The 23,059-nt window shown below is 44.7% G+C and overlaps 1 protein-coding gene across 2 annotated transcripts in view; it reads right to left on the bottom strand.

Annotated features, from left to right (window-relative positions):
• POGLUT2 (protein O-glucosyltransferase 2) overlaps window positions 1-23,059 on the bottom strand; it is a 110,353-nt gene that overhangs the window by 34,935 nt on the left and 52,359 nt on the right. For both annotated transcript variants that reach the window (XM_083168649.1, XM_083168648.1), the window contains exon 6: window positions 9,829-10,066. In XM_083168649.1, the coding sequence (XP_083024775.1) occupies window positions 9,829-10,066 (238 nt within the window). The remainder of the gene's footprint in view (window positions 1-9,828; window positions 10,067-23,059) is intronic.

Below are 23,059 nucleotides of genomic sequence, written 5' to 3'. Positions count from 1 at the left end.
TAGAGCTGGATGGAAGGGTTCCGATGACAGGTTTGAGCAGGGAACAATGAAAGACATTATTGATGCGCAGAGACCTGGGAAGCTGAAGTCTGAATGCCACAGGGTTGATTTGTCCGATAATCGGAAATGGACCGATAAACCTGGGACCCAACTTGGGACATTGCTGTCGAAGTCTAATATGGTGTGTGGATAACCATACTCTCTGACCCACTTTAAAGAGACACGGTCTTCTGTGCCTATCAAAGAAAATCTTAGACCGGGCTGAGGATTGTCTAAGGGCTATGTGTACATTCTTCCAGGCTTTCCTAAAAAACGAGACAGTGGACGAGGATCTTGACGGATCAACCGGGGGCATGAATGAACTACATTTGGGGTGCAAACCTGAGTTGCAGAAAAAAGGAGAGCTCTTGATAGCTGAATGATAAGAGTTATTGTATGCGAACTCTGCTAATGGAATAAGCTCAGCCCAATTGTCCTGGCACTTTGAAACGAAACAGCGGAGGTATTGTTCCAAAGCCTGGTTGACCCTCTCGGTCTGTCCATTCGACTGCGGGTGGTAGCCAGAGGAGAGACTGACCTGAATCCCTAAGGCTGCACAAAACTGTCTCCAAAACCTGGCCACGAACTGGGAACCTCTATCCGAGACAATATCGACCGGGAGTCCGTGAAGCCTAAAGATGTTGGTGATGAATAAATTCGCTAGGATTTTAGCAGTAGGGAGCCCATGTAATGGAGTAAAGTGAGCCATTTTGGAAAATCTATCCACAGTAACCCAGATGGTGGTGAACTTGCTAGACGGAGGCAGGTCAACTATAAAGTCCATAGAAATATGGGACCATGGTTTTTTTGGAATGGACAAGGGAAACAGCGGCCCAATAGGAGACTGTCGAGACGATTTGTGTCGCGCACAGACCAGACATGAGGCCACAAATCTGTCGACATCTTGCCTCATAGAGGGCCACCAAACAGTCCTGGCTAACTGTTCAAAAGTTTTGGCAATACCTGGATGCCCGGAGCTTTTTGCCGAGTGAAAGTCCCTGAGAACCGCCTCCCGTAATTTCTGGGGAATAAATAAACGGTCCTGTGGGGTCTGTTGAGGAGCCGACGCTTGGGCAGCAATAACTAAGGTGGCTAAATCTTGGGTCAGGCCCGCCATGATTACTGAGCAAGGGACGATGGGAGATGCTTTCACCTCAGACCCCTGGAAAGTCTGAAAACTGCGGGAGAGGGCATCCGCCTTCACGTTCTTAGATCCCGGCCTAAAGGTGATAATAAACCGGAATCTGGTGAAGAATAGTGCCCACCGAGCCTGTCGTGGGTTGAGGCGTTTGGCGGACTCAATATAAGAGAGATTCTTGTGATCGGTGATCACGGTGATGGTATGCTGAGCTCCCTCAAGCCAGTGACGCCACTCCTCAAACGCCCATTTGATGGCCAATAACTCACGATTGCCTACATCATAATTTCTCTCGGCTGGAGAGAATTTGCGGGAGAAGTAAGCACAGGGATGAATCTTTAGATCCAGTGGCCCCTTCTGAGACAGGACTGCTCCAGCACCCACATCAGAGGCGTCGACTTCGATTAAAAAGGGTAGCCTGGGATCTGGGTGGTGCAGAATTGGGGCTGAGCAAAACGCCTTCTTTAATTTTTCGAAAGAATCCATCGCCCGTTGAGACCATTGTCCTGGGTCAGCCCCTTTCCGAGTCAAGTCCACTATGGGTGCCACGATGTCCGAAAAGGAGCGGATAAATTTGCGATAGTAGTTAGAAAAACCAAGAAATCGCTGAATGGCCTTGAGCGTGGTTGGGCGAGCCCAGGATTGAATGGCCTGAACCTTAGATGGATCCATGGAGAAACCTTGAGGGGAAATAATATACCCTAAAAAAGTCACTTGTGACACTTCGAATTCACATTTTTCCAACTTGGCATATAGATGATTCTCCCGTAGCTTCTGCAGCACCAGGCGGACGTGCTGCCGATGTTCAGGAAGAGATTTGGAAAAAATGAGAATGTCGTCCAAGTAAACTACGGCAAAACCCCCTAAAAACGGTCGAAGGACTTCATTGATAAAGTCTTGGAAGACTGCCGGGGCGTTAGCTAGACCAAAAGGCATCACAAGATACTCAAAATGCCCCGAGTGGGTATTAAACGCGGTCTTCCACTCATCACCACTTTTAATTCTGATTAAGTTGTAGGCCCCCCTGAGGTCTATTTTGGAAAAAATCACTGCCTCCCGAATCTGGTCAAATAATACGGAGATGAGGGATAATGGGTAGGAATTTTTTACCGTAATTTTGTTAAGGGCTCTGTAATCAATACAGGGCCGTAAAGACCCATCTTTCTTCTCAACAAAGAATAACCCCGCCCCCACCGGTGATTTAGAGGGCCGAATGAACCCCTTTTCAAGGCTTTCTTTAATGTAGAGGTCCACGGCTTGGGACTCAGGTGCGGATAACGCATATAAACGACCCTTAGGAAGTCTGGCATTAGACACTAAATCAATGGCACAATCAAAGGGGCGATGAGGAGGCAAGGTGTCGGCTTCCTTTTTAGAAAAAACATCTGAAAAATCACGGTACTGAGGAGGGAGAGCTTGAAGATCAGGGTGCATCACACGGAGAGGGAGAGTGAGACAAACATCCGAACAGGACCCTCCCCACCGAGTGATCTCACCAGTTTCCCAATTAAATTCAGGGTTGTGTTTTTTCAACCAGGGCAGCCCCAGGACTATAGGAGTGAGAGGACAGTGAAAAATAAGAAAGGTGATATCTTCGGAGTGAAGAGCCCCCACCGACAGACGAAGGGAGGGAGTCCTAAAAGATATACCGCCTTTAGACAGTGGACGGCCATCCAACCCACAAACAGAAACGTGATTGGCCTAGGGTATGGGCATAAGGCCCATTTGTTGCACTAGGCCTTCATCTATAAAGTTACCGGCCGCCCCACAATCCACAAAGGCAGATCCGTTCCAAGAACGGTCGGTAACAGAGACTGATACCTGAATTAATACAGAATCTGAGGGAGAAAAGCTCGACAGGCCCAAGTGAACCCCCCAAGTATCACTTAGGCCCTGTCTTTTCCCGCCTTCAGCGGACAAGCAACAGCAAGATGACCGGGACCCCCACAATACAAACAGAGGCCTTTGAGACGTCGGCGGTTTTTTTCGGAGGAAGATAGTCGAGTGGCCCCCAACTGCATAGGCTCGTCTCCGGGTACCTCGGTAGACTCGTCTACAGATGAGGAAGGCAACACTCCAGACCGTCTCTCTCTTTGCCGCTCCCGAAATCTCCTATCCACCTTAATGGCTAACTGCATGATCCCATCAATGTCTTTGGGAGTGGGGTACTGTACTAATGCATCCTTAAGGGATTCGGATAAACCAATCCGAAACTGACTACGAAGCGCTGGGTCGTTCCAGCCAGAATCAATAGCCCAACGTCTGAACTTAGTACAGTATGCCTCAGCTGTGTCCTGCCCTTGACGCAGGGCCCTAAGATTTGACTCGGCCGAGGCCGCCCGGTCCGGGTCATCATATAATAACCCCATTGCTGAGAAGAATGCATCCACTGAAGAGAGAGCCTCAGCACCATCTGGAAGGCCGAAGGCCCAAGACTGAGGATCTCCCTGCAGGAGTGATATAACCATTCCAACCCGTTGAGCCTCAGAACCAGAAGATCCTGGGCGCAATTTGAAATAAAGCCTGCATGACTGTTTAAAATTAAAAAACAAAGACCGGTCACCTGAAAAACGGTCAGGGAGATTTAACCTGGGCTCCAGACTCCCACCGGAGGAGGAGCTAGACTGAGACCGTTGCTCGTGTGAGTTTACCCGTAGGGTGAGCTCTTGCAATTTCTGCGTCAGCGTGTGCATCTGTCCTGCAAGAGAGTGGGCAGCAGCCTGCTGTGACGGATCCATGATTGGGTTTCCCCACGACTACCGAACCTCTGAGCTGTAGGGGCAACAACAGTCCCAGAGTATGGTCTGGCCGGTTATAATGTTATGATATCCGGGTGTCCTCGCCAACCCTAACTCCGTTGTCATCGAATGGGATTGGTGGCTGCGTGCTAGTGCTAGGCTTCGCCTATAATAGCCGCGTTCGACAGAGCCCGTTAGTCAGGCTCCGCCCCCGATGCCACCAGGTCTTGAGAGTTGACAACGCTGCCACCAATGTCAAGGATGAACAAGGGGATGACTAACTACCCCAAGAAGGCGAGGTCACCCTTGCTCTGTAGCAAACAGGGTAGACGTAACAATACGTAAAGATGTAACACAAAACTATACCAAACAGGTGTAACAATACACAGAGGTGTTTCATCAAAATCAAGATACGAGTAAGGGCAGTCTGGGGGTAGACCCCACTTATCTGTGCTCCGAGGAGACAACGGCAGCGGGAACCAGGGTACGGACAACTGGACAACGCATGGACACCAGGAGGACAAGAGACAGAACGGAGGACACGGCTGGGAATCAACGACAGGACGCAGGACGACTGGGCACAGGAACCAGGAGCAGTGGATAGGTGGGAACCAGGAACACTTGAGACCCTGAGGTGCAAAAGCTATAACCGGCGCCTGTCCTGGGCAGACGCCGGCTCTTTATTCAAAATCCCCGCTGACGCTGACGTGCGCCGCACTGCCGGGCGCATGACCTCAGCGCGCCGGCACGCCGACGGAGACGCTCAGGGACGTTGCCCGGCAACGCCCCGATGCCTGCTGACGATGCCGTGGGGACGGAAGCCAGGGGCGTTGCTGCGCGACGCCGCTAACGTCTCCCCCGGCACTCGTCTACACTGTCTGTCCCGGCGGGTCCGGGACAGAAGTGTAACAATATGGAACATGTTACAACAACTCTTTTTCAAAAACACACTTTCTCTTGTCCCATCACATACTTCACATGAGCAGAACTGTGCCCATAACCTCACATCACACCAATGGTGCATGTTTCATATATAAATGTGGGTTATTAGACATGGTTGTGTTCACATGTGACATTGAAGTGTAGCACTATCTACAAACACACCTTTCTATTATTCTCAAAACATACATGTAACATATGTACACACATATGACATTATCAGGGGGAGAAACACACTTGCCTTTTCTTCACCGCTAGCCAATCTCTGACCACTGGTGACACCTGGTTCACTTCCTCTGTGATCTTGTCCCAAAGGTTTCTCCTTGCACTGGCACCCGGCTTCCTGGTTGGCAATTCGATCCATTCGCGTGCCCTGGGCACTAAAATTCTCAATTCTGCCTCTACAAATGCAGGGTTTCTCTTTTTGGTGGTGGTATCCTGCTCAGTCCTCACCCTAGATGTTGCAGCTCGTTTTCTGGTGGCCCCAGTACTCTCACCATGCACCTGCTGGGTCACACCTGTTTGGAGAGATGCAACCTCTTGTTCTGGCTGGTTGCTTGGCCCTTGTGGAGCTGGTGCAGTTTGAACAGGGCCTGTTAGTGAGGGGCCCGCTTGGTCTTGCAGGCTACTGCTCTATTGGGCCCTCCTTCTCCGCTCCTGTTCCCTCTTGTTCAAAGCTTCAAGCAGGGATTCTGCTGTAGCTCTCTGTAGACATCTGAGCTAGACATGTTTGCAGCAAATCTGGCCTGCATCTGACTGAATATTTATATGGTAATCTCCCGCCATGAACAAGGGGGCGTATATTTTTCCCCGCAATGTAGTAGCTAATTTACGCCGATATTTCCCGGCGATAATTCCCGCTTAAATTATGCAGGTCTCAACGCACCTGAACATTCACCTGTATATGCACATACACAGGTTGTGGAGCATTGTGTGCTACATGGTGAAATGTGTGCATCTGTCATTCCAATGATGAGTGTTGTCAGCTGGTATCTGTTGGAGTTCGTGTATGCTTTCTGAATCACATTTCAAAACATCACGTTATAATGCTTTCCTTACATATGTAATGAGTATGAAATTGTCATACACCAACATGTTGCATTGTGCCTTTTTTAGCAGCGTATTTATTAGTAGACGGTTGCGTGTATTATTTTCAGCACACTGTATATACAGTACGTCTCTCTATACATTGAAAGCATGCTGTTGGTTATGGTGTGTGTATATCAGAACGGTCCGCGTAAGTTTCTATTCGCATCCAGTTTGTTAATGTAAGAAGGATTAATAAAGTTAATACTAAACAAACAAGTTTTTAGACCAATCAGCAAGCACCAAAAGTGATATATGTACCTGCAATTAATAACTGCGCCATTGCCAATATGACTTCAACCAGGGTTAACGCGTTTTCTACCCAGGAGCTGGTGGCCTTGGTTGAGGTCATGGACCGGCGCCTGGGGCCCAGGGGCCCATATGTGTCCAACATGGACAAGCGGCGGGCATATAATGCTGCCCGCCAGCTAATATACGCCCGGACCGGCGTCCAGAGAAGCCTGGCACAAGTAGAGCGGCGCTGGTCTGACCTGCGCCGGCGCCAGCCAGTGATGCTGTGTTCGATTCGCCGCCATATTGCCCGATGTATGTTTTTATTAACTAGTATGTCTGTGTTTTTTTGCAATGATTTCTGTACTTTTTATAAATATGTTTATGAGTATGTGGGGGTATATGGGGTGTATATGGGGTGTATATGGGGTGTATAGGGGGTGTATATGGGGTGTATATGGGGTGTATAGGGGGTGTATATGGGGGTATAGGGGGTGTATAGGGGGTGTATAGGGGGTGTATATGGGGGTATATGGGGTGTATAGGGGGTGTATATGGGGTGTATAGGGGGTGTATATTTGGGTAAATGGGGGTATATGGGGTGTATATGGGGTGTATAGGGGGGGTATAAGTAGTCGCTCTGTTTTTGGGTGTAGCATATCAATTAGTTAGCATGATAAATGTATGAAATATAACAGAAATGAAAATTTGTAAGGTTATGAGCATGACTAATGCGAATTTTTCTTTCCCCATTTTTATGAAACCCAACCTTCGATTTCTATGCCATCAACATTAACATTTCAGCACGGGCAAGGGCACGCATGGAAGCCCGGGAGCAGGCAGCCCAGGAGGAGGAAGAGGAGGAGGAAGAGGAGGAGGAAGAGGAGGAGGAAGAGGAGGAGGAAGAGGAGGAGGAAGAGGAGGATTTAGAGGAGGAGACTATGGGTCCTGCTAGTGACCACCACATTTCCACATCCCCTTCCACCAGCCACTCCCCTACCCCCACCCCCTCCCCTACCCCCACCCCTACCCCCACCCACACCCCTACCCCCACCCCCTCCCCTACCCCCACCCCCACCCCTACCCCCACCCCCTCCCCTACCCCCACCCCCTCACCTACCCCCACCCACACCCCTACCCCCACCCCCACCCCCTCCCCACCCCATTTCCAACCCCCCTACACCTCCCCACCACCCACCCCCAAACCTCTCCAATGCCCACTCCAACCCACTACCTGTATCCCAAGTCCTATCCCATCCCCCTTGCTCCTGACCCCCCCAACCACCGGACACCCAACCAGCGGCGAGCAGGATGGCTCAACTAGCCGTAAGTATTTAATGTGTCTAATGTTTACATACACATTTCTACACATAAACAATCACAACAACCACATATGTGTATCCAACATCAACATTAGTTGCAACATATCACTGCAGGGCGACCATGAGGTGTGGCCTGTCCTTCTCCAGGAACAAGGGTCCCCTTGGTGGTTTTTTGGAGTGTGGCCATGCCTCACCCCTTGAATAATTGACATAACAGTACATCCAATGACATATCCAACATTAGTGGTGTGGAGGTTATGTGGGTCCAGGTGTTGTGTAACTCCACTTCCCAGCATGATGTGCAACATTAATTTATAGATTGTTTTGTTAATAGTGTGTGAGGCCATGCGGATGCATGCTTTACAAACATAGCTTTAGGCCTATAATTAGTACAGCAATGGTCAACATTTTACTAAGTAAGGAGTGCTTAAGCTGCAACAATGTCATAACCCTTAAATAGCACAGCCTAATTGTGAGGTTAGAGGTGAGTCCCCCAAAACCAAACTACCAATTGGGATACAGCATACATTCATCCAAGAAGGAGTAATTTTTATAATTTTATGTAATATGTACAGTATGTGTGTGTTAACAGAATAGTATTTAGGAACGTGTTTACAGCATACCCATCTTCAATGTAGTTTAAAAATGTATGTGGCCTTCACACTTAACTCACAACTTCTTATTATGTACAAATACAACAAACATTTGTGTATATTATATATTCAATATAATGTTTTTTTTTTCCTTCACTACAGACACTGAACAGCACCAGGAAGATGTGGGCCGCATTTTGCAGGAAATATTTTTAACCCTGCTTTATTTGAACATTCTTTTTTTGCGCCTGGAGGCCCTCCTTTAATTTTTTGATTATTTTTGTTTTTATGTTTGTAAAAAATACAAGTTTATATTCAGTTAGAAGTTGCCTGTGTTTTTAATTATAAAAATGTTAGAGGGTTTGTAAGGGCAGGTACATACAGATGTGTCATGTAAGTTATATTGGTAATTTGAGGTGAGGGTTAATGAATGATGTGTGAATGTGTGTGTTTTGGGGTGAAATAGTGAAAAGGCATGATTTTTTATTGTTGTTAGATGAAAACATCACACATAACATCAGGGTAGGTATACATGTTAAAAAAATCAGATCAAACTAATTATGGACATAATTTAGTACATACACACAAACACCAACATAAATTTATTGACAAGTAAAAGCAATGTGGGGACACATAGATAGTGATTAAAATGCCACATTAGAACATAACAAATATACATGTAATGAGGGTTAAAATGTTGTTTTATTAGGGTCTTTATTAAGGTAGACAATTGAGTTAATAGAAAACAATAATTGAATAACAATTAGAATAATTAATTAATTGTCTGAATTATAGTTGAAAGGCAAGATTTGCAGGTCCATATATGTGAAGGGTATGCCAGCGTACACGGACGTACGCTCACTCTCACGAGCGGTGACATAAGCTGAGTTTTCCATTGAAAACAGTAGCGACCCGTCCATGCAAGCTGGCGTACGCTCAGATTTCCGCAAGAAGTCGGCGGGAAGACGGACGAGAGACGTCCGTAAACGGTGGCGTACGCTCTGTTGTACGCCAGTTGTCGGAGTCTAAGGGCTGATCCGTCCGTGTACGTTGGCGTACGCTCAATTGTACGCCACTCCCCTTCGACGTTGTTTCTGGCCGTACGTATGTGGCTGATTTGTGGGTGGACTTAACCTCAACGGCCGTGTACGGAGAGCGTACGCTAATATGGAACGTACGCACGTTTGGCCGCACCGATCAGAATAACCCCCACAATGACATGGGATGTACTATATAGTTGTACTGGGCAGAAAATTAGGTTTATACCAAACATGTAGTTGCCAGACAAGACAAACTTAAGGTCCATACACACTAGGCGATTTTGCAAAAAAATTGTTTAGTGGATACACACTGAGCGATTTTTCCCTGCCCAGCGATTTTCTCCGCTTTGAACGGCTTTCCATAGCAGGAGGCGGAGAGCCATTCAATCTGCTGGGAAAACCAGCAGACGAATGGCTGCCACCGGATGCCACCGGCGATGATGAAGGAGCGCCCATCTCCTGCCCATACACACTGGACGGCTTTCAGCTCAAAGTCGCCCAATGTGTATGGGCCTTTACGTTTATTTAAAAGGTTATGCATTCAAAATATTGAAATGTTGACAAACTAAAAATGTCATCAGCAATAGGGTTAGGCTTAAGGGTTAGAGATAACTCAGAAATGGATTGTCAATGTGTCATCTGATCCTTTTAAACAGGTGTATAATTATCAAAGCTACTGCTACATGTGTGCAAATCACCTACCTTAAAGAAGTCAAAAAATGGAATGGGTTGCACAATTGGACCATATAATGTTTCGTTGTGTTCGAAAAAAAAGAAGTGTGTAAAAGCAGCATCTATAATATCTGGGTGTTTTCTACTCAGTTTCACAAGCTCCAGCCTTTCTTTACAGCTGTCTCGTCCTCTCCAAAAGGCAGTGTTATTTTTCTCTTCCCACTTAGGACCAGTGTGTGCCTGGACAGACATCATGTCTAGACTCACCCTATGGACAGGAGAATAGGAATGAATTAGACTATCCATGCTATACAAAACATAACTTTACTAGTTAAACGCCCATCAAAATGATAGCTTAGTCTTTACCTGTCCCTCTCTCCTCATCCATCAAGTTTGAAACATATAATTTTGCTTTCAGTTTCTGATAAGGAGTAATTTGGTCCATCGAGTGGTCTGTAGTGGTCACTGGTAATACTTTACCTTAGAGGTGAGGAGTATTTAGCTATATATATATATATATATATATATATATATATATATATATATATATATATACATATATATATATATATATATATATATATATATATATATAAAAACACCCACTTATGGTATGGTGCCTATTATAAACGGAAAAAAGTCCATAAATATGTAGATCCAATGTCAAGTGAAGCCAACAACGTATATTCATCCAGAATTTGTTTATTTATCTTCAAGTTGTCACAGGAAACGTGGTATACATCCCCATGTTTCCTGTGACAACTTGAAGATAAATAAACAAGTTCTGGATGAATATACGTTGTTGGCTTCACTTGACATTGGATCTACATATTTATGGACTTTTTTCCGTTTATAATAGGCGCCATACCATAAGTGGGTGTTATTATTGTTGTAATTGTCTCCTAGCCCTCTGGGGACATTGTGGTAAGGCAGCCAACCTTCAAAGGTTCTTTAGTCTGTACAGCGCGAGTGGATTACTTGCTTTTATATATATATATATATATATATATATACGTCCAGACACGGTGGCACTCCTCAAATAAACTGAGACTCACTCAGGTATAATGATAACGTTTCGAGGCTTTATTGCCTCGTCATCAGATCAAACAAAATAAGCAACAATACAACATTTATACTCACAAACACCCGTGTTCACTCCCGGCGTGGGAGCATCCGCCGGCGTCTCCCGCCCTCAGCGTCACGGAGCGTCGCACGACGCAGCGCGTCGTCCTACGTCACTCCGCTCCGGACAAAGCATCAGATGCGGCCAGACGTCCCGGCGACCCCGTTGCCATGGAGACCTAATAACATAAACAAACAAAATATATGCTTATACTAAAATAGTATACATAATATCAACATGCAAGCTCCCAACCTGTCCTACTACCATGCTGTTTACAGAAGTTTAATGAATCAAATAAAATGTAGCATCTGTTTACTACAGGTTTGCTGCATTGCTTTGCTTCCCCTATAGTTTTCTAAATTGTGATCCCAGAGCCTCAACCTCCTAATCTCATGTTTAGGTAATCCACTTTATTTCCTTATACAGTATGTGACCCAAAGCGTCACTCTTGAATATTTGTTGAAATGATGCTTAACTTCAAAAGCATTCACTGTTTTCTCTGTTCTTAACTATACAATAAAAAGTTTTAACACTGTTGTTTTTTTGTGTCTTATTCAACAGTTTACAGTATTTAACCATATAAAGTAGCGATATCAAGCAAAGCATTAAAGAAATGTTAGTCATAAAAAAATGCAAGTAAAAAAAAATATTATACTATAAACTTTTGTTTGGAAACTCTATTGTATAAAATGTCATAGGTTGGGAAACAAAGGCTGGGTACACACTTAATGATGACACTGTCAATGGGACCCGGCATGCGGCGAGTACGTACAAACTTGCCAATGTTGGATCTACAGGTAGGAGCCACATAACATCAGTGGCATAACAAGGAATTTTGCAACTCCCTACAAAAAAAATGGTGCCCCCACCCACCTACATTTATTATCATTTTTGTTAACTAAAAGCTCGTTGCCAGGGGTTTTATGCTTATTGACAGAAGTTACATGCTCATTGCTAGAGGTTTCATGCTTGATGCTAGGGATTACATCCTCGTAGCCAGGGGGTTTCTTATTCACTGCCACTGTTTTTTTGCTTGTTACCAGTGAGTTACTGTACAGGCTCATTGCCAGGGAGTTACAGGCTGTTTGCCAGGGGTTTACATGTTTGTTGCTAGGGATGTACATGCTCAGTCCAGGATACAGTATATAGCATACAGGCACCCTCATCATAGAAGACTCTTGAAAGGCTCCAATGGTCCCTACAATAACCCACACACCCCCAGCTATTCCACCATCAAGAGCAAGGTGACTCTGCCCTGGAAACCCTTTTATCAGGAATTCCCAGGTACTGCTGATTACACGCCTGGGATTCTGCTACTACTTCCAAAACCTGGATCCTCCACATTACTTTTATGTGGAGGAATGCTGACTCTGCCATAATATATATATATATATATATATATATATATATCGTTGGATTCCTCCTGCACCAATATGTAGAAAAAAAAGACGGGCGGCACTCAGGTATAGGTGAAAAAGCCAAAATAGGTTTATTGGTGCATATAGGCAACGTTTCGGGGCATAGCCCCTTTCTCAAGCCAAAAAAACAACCAGAACTTCTTGTTGTTTTTTGGCTTGAGAAAGTGGCTATGCCCCGAAATGTAGCCTATATGCACCAATAAACCTATTTTTGCTTTTTCTTCTATACCTGAGTGCCACCCGTCTTTGTTTCTATATACAGTATATATAAATATATATATGGATCTTGAGACCAGCTTGCACACCCCAGTAGGTGTAATATACGGAGTGCCAGGCTCATAAATGGTACAATACATACAGTATTAGGAAGCCAGCAACATCCGATTTTTGAAAAAATATCAAAAGGATTTTAATGGCATATTTAGAGTACAAAAAGGACAGACATAAAAACTGTGCAAGGATGGGATGGAATACTTAGCAGCATATCAAGGTCAATGTTTAACCATCACAGCATCCTCCAGTGTAGTCATACCGACAGCTGTTTCGGTGCATGAATGATGCACCTTCTTCCTGGGCATAGACCACTGACCCCCAGGCTGCCCTATTTATACCTGCACAAACATACAATCACATGAATCATACTCACCTGTTACAAAGAGAAACTTGTGCCTAGAGGATTTAGAATCCGCAACCAACCAACTATTGGTAGGTCCAGTCCCAACTTTTGCAAACAGTGGTGCCAGATCCTTAACGAATGCTCGTTCCAACTCATTATTCTAGTACTTGAACAAGTAAATTCTGATCTGGAACTGCTGGACAAAGAAATCACTGCTTGCGAAGGGTTGGGTCTGGATGTCCTGAAATCAGACACTAGTGTGGATTGGATTTCTAAATTAGAGTCCAACCTCTCCACTTTTCACTCTGAACTATTGTCGTTCAAAAAGGGTAAATACAAAACTGTTAAGGAGGATTACAAGGAGGCTAGGGTCTACAACTGGTTGCAGGGGAGTGATAATAGACCTCCTTGGCGAGGGGCCAACAGACCTAGAAGGGTACGAGCCAATAGAGATTTTTCTGAATTAGAAACACAAACATCAGCCAGCGATTCTGACCAGGCCAGATCTACTGCCTCTTTTTTAGGGGAGAAACCTTCAAGGAGAAGAAGAGCCCCAAAAGGCACAAACCCTGTAGGGGAGGGACAAAACATAAGAAGAAATCCAATCAGGGAGATAAGGAAATAATTGTGTTCAACTTGTCAGATTACACACCCACCACAGCAGAGATGAGTGTGCTTTCACAAGGGTTGTCCTTTGTCAGGACATTTAGACAGACTTCTTTTTCTTTTGAGACAGAGTTGTATCGATTTCATCGTACACTCAAACTCAAAGATTTTTTTGCTAAACAAAATACCATCGGTTAAAAGGGATACTCTACCTTTTATTGAGGGCCAAAAGATCTCTTACTCCAATCTTAGCAAAGATGAAAACCTAGCTGTTGACAAATTGAAAAACAATGACAACCTGGTAATCCGCCCATCTGATAAAGGTGGGGGGATCGTGTTACTGAATAAAAGGGACTATATCTCCGAGGTTATGCGTCAGCTCGCTGACACATCATGCTATAAACTCCTCACGTATGACCCCACTTATGTTTATAAAAAATAAGTAGATGCTGTAATTTCATTGGGCCTGCAGAATCGCTGGTTGGATGAGCCTACATCGGAATTCCTCACACAATCCCATCCGAGGACTCCGATGTTTTATGTATTACCTAAAATACATAAAACCTTGGTAAGGCCCCCGGGGAGACCCATAATTTCTTCATGTGGTTCTCTCCTACAGCCGTTATCTCAATACATTGATTTCTGGCTACAGCCTGTAGTCCAGAATATGGATTTTTTTCTTAAAGATACTTCTGACTTCACTTGGCACGTTACCCGCTTCCAGTCTGTTGGTCACACTCGACATCACCAGCCTATACACCAACATAGAACATGAGGATGGGATGGACTCGGTCAGGACGCTGGTTGCCTCCAGCCCTTTCTATTCAGGACCACCAGTTGATTTTCTTTTAATGCTCATGGATATTGTTTTGAAAAAGAATTATTTTTTGTTCCAGAATTCATTTTATTTACAGCTAAGAGGGACTGCCATGGGTTCAAACATGGCACCCTCTTATGCCAATTTATTTATGAACATGTACGAAAAACAACACATTTTGTCACATTCTACTTTTTCAAAACACATCCACTTTTATGTTCGTTAAATTGATGACATCTTTATTGTTTGGACTGGGGGACCCCAGCTCCTGACCGAGTTCATTGACATCCTCAATTGTTTGGACACCACGATCAAATTTACCCTGGCATATAGCTCTGTATCTTTAAGTTATCTTGATGTAAGAATTAATTGCACAGATGGGGTTGTTTCGACAAGCATTTACAGAAAGAGTACAGATAAGAATTCTTTACTATTATCTGACTCTTTTCATCCACTACCTCTTAAAAGAGGTTTACCACTGTCGCAACTACTACGTGTGGTAAGAATCACCTCTGATCCCACGACGCTCCCGGAGGCCTTAGATGAAATGGGCAGACGGTTTATTTCAAGAGTATATGCGCCCAATGACATTGAGGAGGCTGTGACTCACTGTTTACAGTTGTCACGTAAACAGACGTTTGTATCTAAGACCAAGGACACCATGAAAGAGAGACTGGTGTTCTCCTCGACTTATTCCATTGCGTCTGCACACATACGCAAAGTCTTTTTGAAACATTGGCATATAGTGCAGACAGACGAAGTAGTGGGGCCGCTATTCAAAGTTCATCCCCTTTTCTGCTTCAAAAGGAGTAACAACTTGAGAGACATTTTGGCAAGCTCAGATATTGGACCCATCAAGAATCAAAACCGGCTTAAAGCCAAGTATGGTGTGACCAAATGTCATAACTGTGTCAACTGCCAATATCTTAACACAGGGACCACATTCACAAATCCGGTGGATGGTGTCACATATACCATACGACATCATCTAAACTGTGACAGTCGTTATGTTATCTATATAATCCTGTGTTCTTGCAACATGCTATACGTCGGCAAGACGATACGACTCATGAAGGAACAAATTGCGGGACATTGTTCATCGATAAAAAAAGCATAAGCCACTATAGATTGCAATACTCCGCCTGTGGCCAAACATTTCGCCACCGTCAAGCATACTATGCGGGACTTCCACTTTATGCCCATTGATCACGTCCCTCCTCTGAGACGGGGAGGAGATCGTAATAGATTATTACTCCAGCGTGAGTGTCAGTGGATCAACCGCCTTAAAAGTACCACCCCATTAGGTCTTAATGAATATCAGTCATTAGATTGCTTTATTTGAATTGTTCTATCCCATATGCCATTACGGGGTAATCGTGGTGTCCTAATATATACATCTTATATGATATCTTAATACTTATGCCCGTACTTATTTGCATTCCCTTTCTTGTAATATCTCCTGTACCCCATGCTCTTTTCTTTCATTCTATCTTCTATATATGTCCTATATTTTGGTATCAGCGTTTTTCTTATATATTTACATTTGTCTTTTCCATATTTTCTCTATTTTGTTTGTTTCACTTAATTGACCCCTTTTTCCAGACAGCTCTACTTATCCTGCACATAACTTTCTCACACATGACATCATATAATCATTTCTCTGCTCTTTTTTTTCTCTATATATTTTTCGTTTTTTCATACAGCCATTTGGATTGGCCAGTTCGTTTCCCTGTCCCGCCCATACCACGCTGTCACGTCTGGGTCGCGTTATGGTTGTCTAGGCAACCAGCCTGTGCATCAATCCCCGTGCGTAAGCAGTGGTGGCCAGCAAGTGTACACAGCGCTATTTGTGCTGCGGCAGTAACCGGAAGTTTTCCAACGTTGCCGTGACAACGGAGATGGTGACGCACTTCCGCCCCACTGATACAGGCGCCGGCTTAGGACTGAGTGTTGCTGTGACAACGCCAGACAACGGACGCGATTCGATGACGTCATCGGCGGGAAAACGGCGGTGACAGGTGAGTATGATTCATGTGATTGTATGTTTGTGCAGGTATAAATAGGGCAGCCTGGGGGTCAGTGGTCTATGCCCAGGAAGAAGGTGCATCATTCATGCACCGAAACAGCTGTCGGTATGACTACACTGGAGGATGCTGTGATGGTTAAACATTGACCTTGATATGCTGCTAAGTATTCCATCCCATCCTTGCACAGTTTTTATGTCTGTCCTTTTTGCACTCTAAATATGCCATTAAAATCCTTTTGATATTTTTAAAAAAATCGGATGTTGCTGGCTTCCTAATACTGTATAAATATATATATATATATACACATACAAACACACACACAGTCCAGTATGGGCAGCACTCTGTGCCTTCCAATGAAGTTTCACAGCTCAGGAAACCCCGGTACACTACACAGTATGGCAGCACTCATGTATATATGTGTGTATATCGCTACCCAGCTACCCAGTATCTGTAACTTCCGGGTAGCAACATACACTATCCGGTAGGATCTCTAGCTTCTATCCAACTATCTAGTAGGACCTTTAGCATCTTTCTCCTCCAAGGCAGTGGCCATTTTTGGAGGGGCATTTTCAGCATATTCCATATGGACGGCCAGAATCTGCAGAGACCATGCAATCCCAAGCCGCTGCTTGGGCTGCAGTGCCATAGTTATGCCACTGAATAAAATGCTGTAGAATCGCTAGCAAGTACCCTTGTTGGCCCTGGTGCAGGGCCAGTGTCACTAGCAACCATCAGGAGCATGCATATCATGGGTACACATTACACAATGTACTTGATAAATCGATCTAATCTGTGGGATAGGGCGACGTATTGTCTAGTGTGTAGCCAGCTTAAGAGAGTGGAGGAAAAATGTTCTAAACCTTCGAGGTTGATAAAGTTGTGAGAGATTAAGTACTAACCAAGCAGCTACTAACTGTTACTTTTCAAACTCAGCCTGTAACATGGAAGTTAGGCGAGGGTTTGCTGGTACTATCGGGTCTATGTACTAAGCTTTCAACTGAAATAAATTAGAGGGCCAACCAAATCCTAATTGCCCTGTTACAGGCTGTATTTAAAAAATGGCAATAGATTGGCTGGTAATTTACTTAACCGATTTCCTCCAATGGGATGCTGGCATTGGTATCCTGATCTCAACATGGTTAATATGGTATTAAGGTACTGAGGGGCAGATTTATTAAGCTTGGTGAAATGATAATGTGGCTGTTACTTTATCACCGGCCAATCACCTCTCAACTGTGTAGTTACAGGCTTGGTTCAAAAAATGACAGGTAGGAGCTGATTGGCCGGTGATAAAGTACCAACCACTTTATCACTTCACCAAGCTTAATAAATCTGCCCCTAAATATCTAGCATAAGCACAGTAAATTTGGAACATCTTGGCTCGGGGAATTTTCCATATGTAGCAAGCTGAAAATTGCAATGCTTAATGGGAAGTGGATGTGGTGGGTAATGCCAGCTTTTGCTGCCTATGGGCTTCTTTCTGCATTTTACTGAATGCGGCTTTTAATAGGATTCTTCCAAGTACCCCTTTATGGCCACCACATGTGCAGAAACATGGAAGTCCTGACATCCTAAAGGACATATTTAATGGGAAGAGCTCTCCTTCATGATAGTAATCACAAATGTAAGTACATACTGTATGTGATTAGTATAGATGCAATGCTTAATACATCCCATCTTTAGTGATTTAGGGGTCTATGTACTAAGCCTTGGAGAGAGATAAAGTACAAAAAAGCCAAATACCACTGACTGACTTACTGACTCATCACAAAATCTCCGGAACCATGAGGAGTGGTTGCTTTCTTTTGTTTGTGATGTAGGCACCCACTAAGAAGGGATTTTTCAAAACTCCACCCCTAAAGGGGTGACATGTGTTTTCAGTTGATGCTGTGATGGAGGTGAGGGACACCATTCCTTACCCTGTAGAGTTTCTGCATAATCTGAACCCACCTGGAATACTACCTCATGTACTCTATCTCAAGGTTGGTGCCCCTATAATGTTTTCACACAACTTGGATCCACCTAAATTGTAAATGATCTGGGCAATGGAAGAACAGGGAGGAGAAGAACAAAGGAAGAGAGATGGGGCGGTAACAGTGAGAAAGAGGAGGTAAAGCTGGTCTGGACTGCAGCCCCTGAGAGATTAAGGGGACCCAACTCACATTACCCGTCCCCCAATGTTGCCTCAATGTTTTCAGACTTCAAACGCCACATATATAGGCTATAACTCGTGGCACACTAAACAAGAATTAAAAATTGATAAGGCACACCATCAGTTTTTTAATCAAACATATTACATATAATAACAAATATCGACATAGATTTAATATATGTTGATATTTGTTTTTTATTTCTATTTTTCTCCAGCAGCGCCAGCTACACATAATATGCCCCCCCACCAGTGCCAGGTACATAAATGCCCCCCACAGTGCCAGGTACATATATGCCCCCACAGTGACATTCCCCTTACCATGGGGCTGTCGTGCCTAAATCCAGTGACTTCAGTTAGCCGCTGCTGCTGAGCTACTCAGTACGTGCTATGCACGCTGTGTGACGCCAGCTTCTAACGTCAGATGCCGAACAGCACGCACAGAGCACGCAGGCTGGCTCCAGGCACCAATATGGTGGCGCCCTGTGCGACCGCTCAACTAAAACATGCCTGCTGCCGGCTGCAGCTCTGACAGGCATGCGTGCGGCAACATCCCTTTGTGCGCTCTGTTGTGATGTCTGTGCCCACGCTCAACGAGTTGGGTGCGCACTCACACGCGCACAGCTTAGACGAAACACTGCCGTGCACCCTTTTCAATCTGGCTCAACAGAAGACTCTGATCACAATCTCACAGGGAGGTCCGCTGTCAATATAGATTCTAGCTGCAAATGTTTTTTGTGCTCCTATGGGAATTGCCTCTGGACACTACAGGAAATGAGAAAGTCCCTGCAGATGTTCCTGTGATTGGAGGAAATCCATAAGATTTTGCAGGAGGGAAAGAGGAAAGGCGGAACACACGGGAGGAGAGAAAGCTGTGCTGCCCGCTGTAATGTATGTTAGCAGATGTGTGTCTGGCAGAGAAGCTGGACTCACCACTATTATACATTGCAGCAGTTAGCACAGGGTTTCTGACTTTATAATTCTCCTCTCCGGGAGAAGCCCGGAGAGGAGAGTTCCAGCAGCCGCTCAGGGGGCGGGGCTTAAGTGTGATGTCACTAAGCCCCGCCCCATGATGAGAAACTGCCGAATTCACAGATCTCCATGGAGGGGGCGGGGCTAAAATGACGCGATTGTGTCATTTTAGCTCCGCCCCCTCCTCTGAGACCCGAGGATTCCGGCATTTTAATGCCGCGATCCGGGGCGCAGGGGGGTCCCCCCTGAATCCGGGAGGGTTGCCCACCCTTCCGGGGGGCCGGGAGGGGGGCCTGATTTTCGGGAGACTTCCGCCATTCCGGGAGAGTCGGCAACCCTGAGTTAGCACTGCATCTGTGGTGGTGCTTACATAGGCAGACAATCACAGGTGGATGGGGTTAGTTCACCCCCTCAGTGGAAATGTGCTGGGTGCTGAGCAACGTCTGCATGACCCTAATTATGGCCCTGAATGTCCTTGGATAGGACAAACTCATGCTACTCTGTACCTCACCAGGCATTACTCAGTATGGATGTACAAAACCTCTCCCCTCTGCTACTATGATTCCCTGCGTAAAAGATGTCACATACCTATCTTGCTGTATATCAAGTCACGGTTGTACTGTACCTGACCTTATGGCTCCCCAATAAATATAAATTGCCAAAGAGACCACACTGGTTAAACATTGTAGACATTTCTGAAGTAATTAAAGACACAATAACAGAATACTAGGCGCTTTTCCTATGGGCATAGATCCAATCTGAGGATGTAAAATATGAGGGTGCCGAGTGTCAAAAAATGGAGAATACTTCCCTTAATGTCGAGACAGTATCTCCTTCTATCTGTGTTCTTCTCTATTTCTTTCTTTCTTTCTTCTTTTTCTTGTATGTATTTCTCCCAAAGGATTTGGAAATATGAAAAGAGATGGTACATATAATGGGTTATATTATTCCTTTAGAGATATATCTCACAGCTCCTCCGGTGAATTTGTAGGCGTACCAAAAAACTCACTATGGGGAGTGATTAAACATATGTGTCTGGGTATCTTTCTACTAGGTGACACGCACACGAGTGTTATACCACCGTTTACATCGTGAGTACGGGTGCGTGTCACCTAGTAGAAAGATACCCAGACACATGTGTTTAATCACTCCCCATAGTGAGTTTTTTGGTACGCCTACAAATTCACCGGAGGAGCTGTGAGATATATCTCTAAAGGAATAATATAACCCAGTATATGTACCTTCTCTTTTCATATTTCCAAATCCTTTAGGGGAAATACATACAAGAAAAAGAAGAAAGAAAGAAATAGAGAAGAACACAGATAGAAGGAGATACTGTCTCGACATTAAGGGAAGTATTCTCCATTTTTTGACACTCGGCACCCTCATATTTTACATCCTCAGATTTGATCTTGCCCATAAGAAAAGCGCCTAGTATTTGAATCCCATTTGTACATATACGTGTTTATTCTCTAGGGGCATTTAGGGTGAGACCCCAGGGTATTCAGAGTGCTACGTTAACCTTCACTCCAGTTCTTTTTATACAATAACAGAATACTTATAACTTAACAAGGACATTGCACACACCCTGACAGCTTGGTATGCAGTATATATATATATATATTGCATATATATATAGCATCCACCTATACATACAAGTAAACACAACATGGAAAAGATCAAAAGCTTTCCCCCAAAGCCCAGAAAATGCTTACATGGCAAACAAAAACAACCCAGGGCAAGTAGCTAAAGGTAGCAGTGAGGCAAACTCAACACCTGATTTCAAGTTGGCAAGTTTAGAGTATCCCCCTTTAGAACAAGAACGTGAAATGACTGTCGATGCAATCACTTTCATTTTACATATTGCAAAGACGTGTTCCTTTCAGAGTACCTGTCCTTGGATGTGTTTAAGTATACATTTGGGGGTCTTTACATGTTTGTTGGGTACTTGTTTCCTAGCACGGCGCCAGCGTTAAAAATTGTATCCATCGGGACCCCAAAAATCGCGTCGATCGCATCGCATGCAACCAAATCGCATGCAATGCAATCAACACGATTTTTACATTGGAATCAATGTAAAATGGTCCCTGACACACGATTTTACATTGGCCCCAATGTTAAATGCCCCCCAGACCCCAATTTTCATTGTTTCCCAACCCTGATGGGTCAAATGCTCCCCCCCCCCCCATTGTTAACGCCACCCCATGATGAACGCCAACCCGAAGCGAGGGGTGGCGGTACGCGTCCTCCAACCTTTTCATACCCCCACTATCCATGTCGGCGTGGAGTTGATTTTATATAGTGCCCAAAGCGTGGCGAGCGCAGCGAGCCCCGCGAGGGGACGCGCATTACTTCACAGATATTACGCATCCCCTCGCGGGGCTTGCTGCGCTCACCACGCTTCAGGCTTGGTGGCTCGCTGCGCTCGCCACACTATATAAAGTCAACTCCACGCCGACGTGGATAGTGGGGGTATGAAAAGGTCGGAGGACACGTACCGCTGCGCTCGCCACGCTTCGGGTTGGCGTTCATCGTGGGGTGGCGTTAACTATGGGGGGGCATTTGCCATGTAAAATACCCATAAGGGTGGGTATACAATGAAAAATCTGGTCCATTGGCCCATTTAACATTGTTCCCTATGTAAAATCGGGTCCATCGCATCGGTTGCATCGCATGCCTTAACTTAAGGTATGCGATGGACGCGATTTTTTCATTGTCGGGGAAAAGGCTAAAAATAGCCCTAAAATCCCGTAGGTCGCGTCCATCGCATACCTTAAGTTAAGGTATGCAATCACTAGAGACAGGATTATATGCAACAAAAAAAGCTCGATATATGCATGAAAAATACTTAAAATATGCATGAAAAGCTTCAAAATATGCAAAATAAAAAATACAAAATATACAGTAATTTATAGTTTTTTATTTAAATCAGCATACAATTAGTAAGCAGTATATGACCAGCAGTAAAATATATATATAATGCCCCCAGCAGATAAATGGATATAATGCCCCCAGCAGATAAATGGATATAATGCCCCCAGCAGATAAATGGATATAATGCCCCCAGCAGATAAATGGATATAATGCCCCCAGCAGATAAATGGATATAATGCCCCCAGCAGATAAATGGATATAATGCCCCCAGCAGTAAAATGGATATAATGCCCCCAGCAGATAAATGGATATAATGCCCCCAGCAGATAAATGTATATAATGCCCCCAGCAGAAAAATGGATATAATGCCCCCAGCAGTAAAATGGATATAATGCCCCCAGCAGATAAATGGATATAATGCCCCCAGCAGATAAATGGATTTAATGCCCCCAGCAGATAAATGAATATAATGCCCCCAGCAGATAAATGGATATAATGCCCCCAGCAGTAAAATGGATATAATGCCCCCAGCAGTAAAATGGATATAATGCCCCAGCAGTAAAATGGATATAATGTCCCCAGCAGTAAAATGGATATAATGCCCCCAGCAGATAAATGGATATAATGCCCCCAGCAGTAAAATGGATATAATGCCCCCA

This window comes from Crinia signifera, chromosome 2 (genome assembly GCF_055691185.1).
Source record: "Crinia signifera chromosome 2, ASM5569118v1, whole genome shotgun sequence".
NCBI classification, from domain to species: domain Eukaryota; kingdom Metazoa; phylum Chordata; class Amphibia; order Anura; family Myobatrachidae; genus Crinia; species Crinia signifera.
Note: the sequence above shows the minus strand (reverse complement) of the source record. Positions and strands in the feature narration are given on the sequence as shown.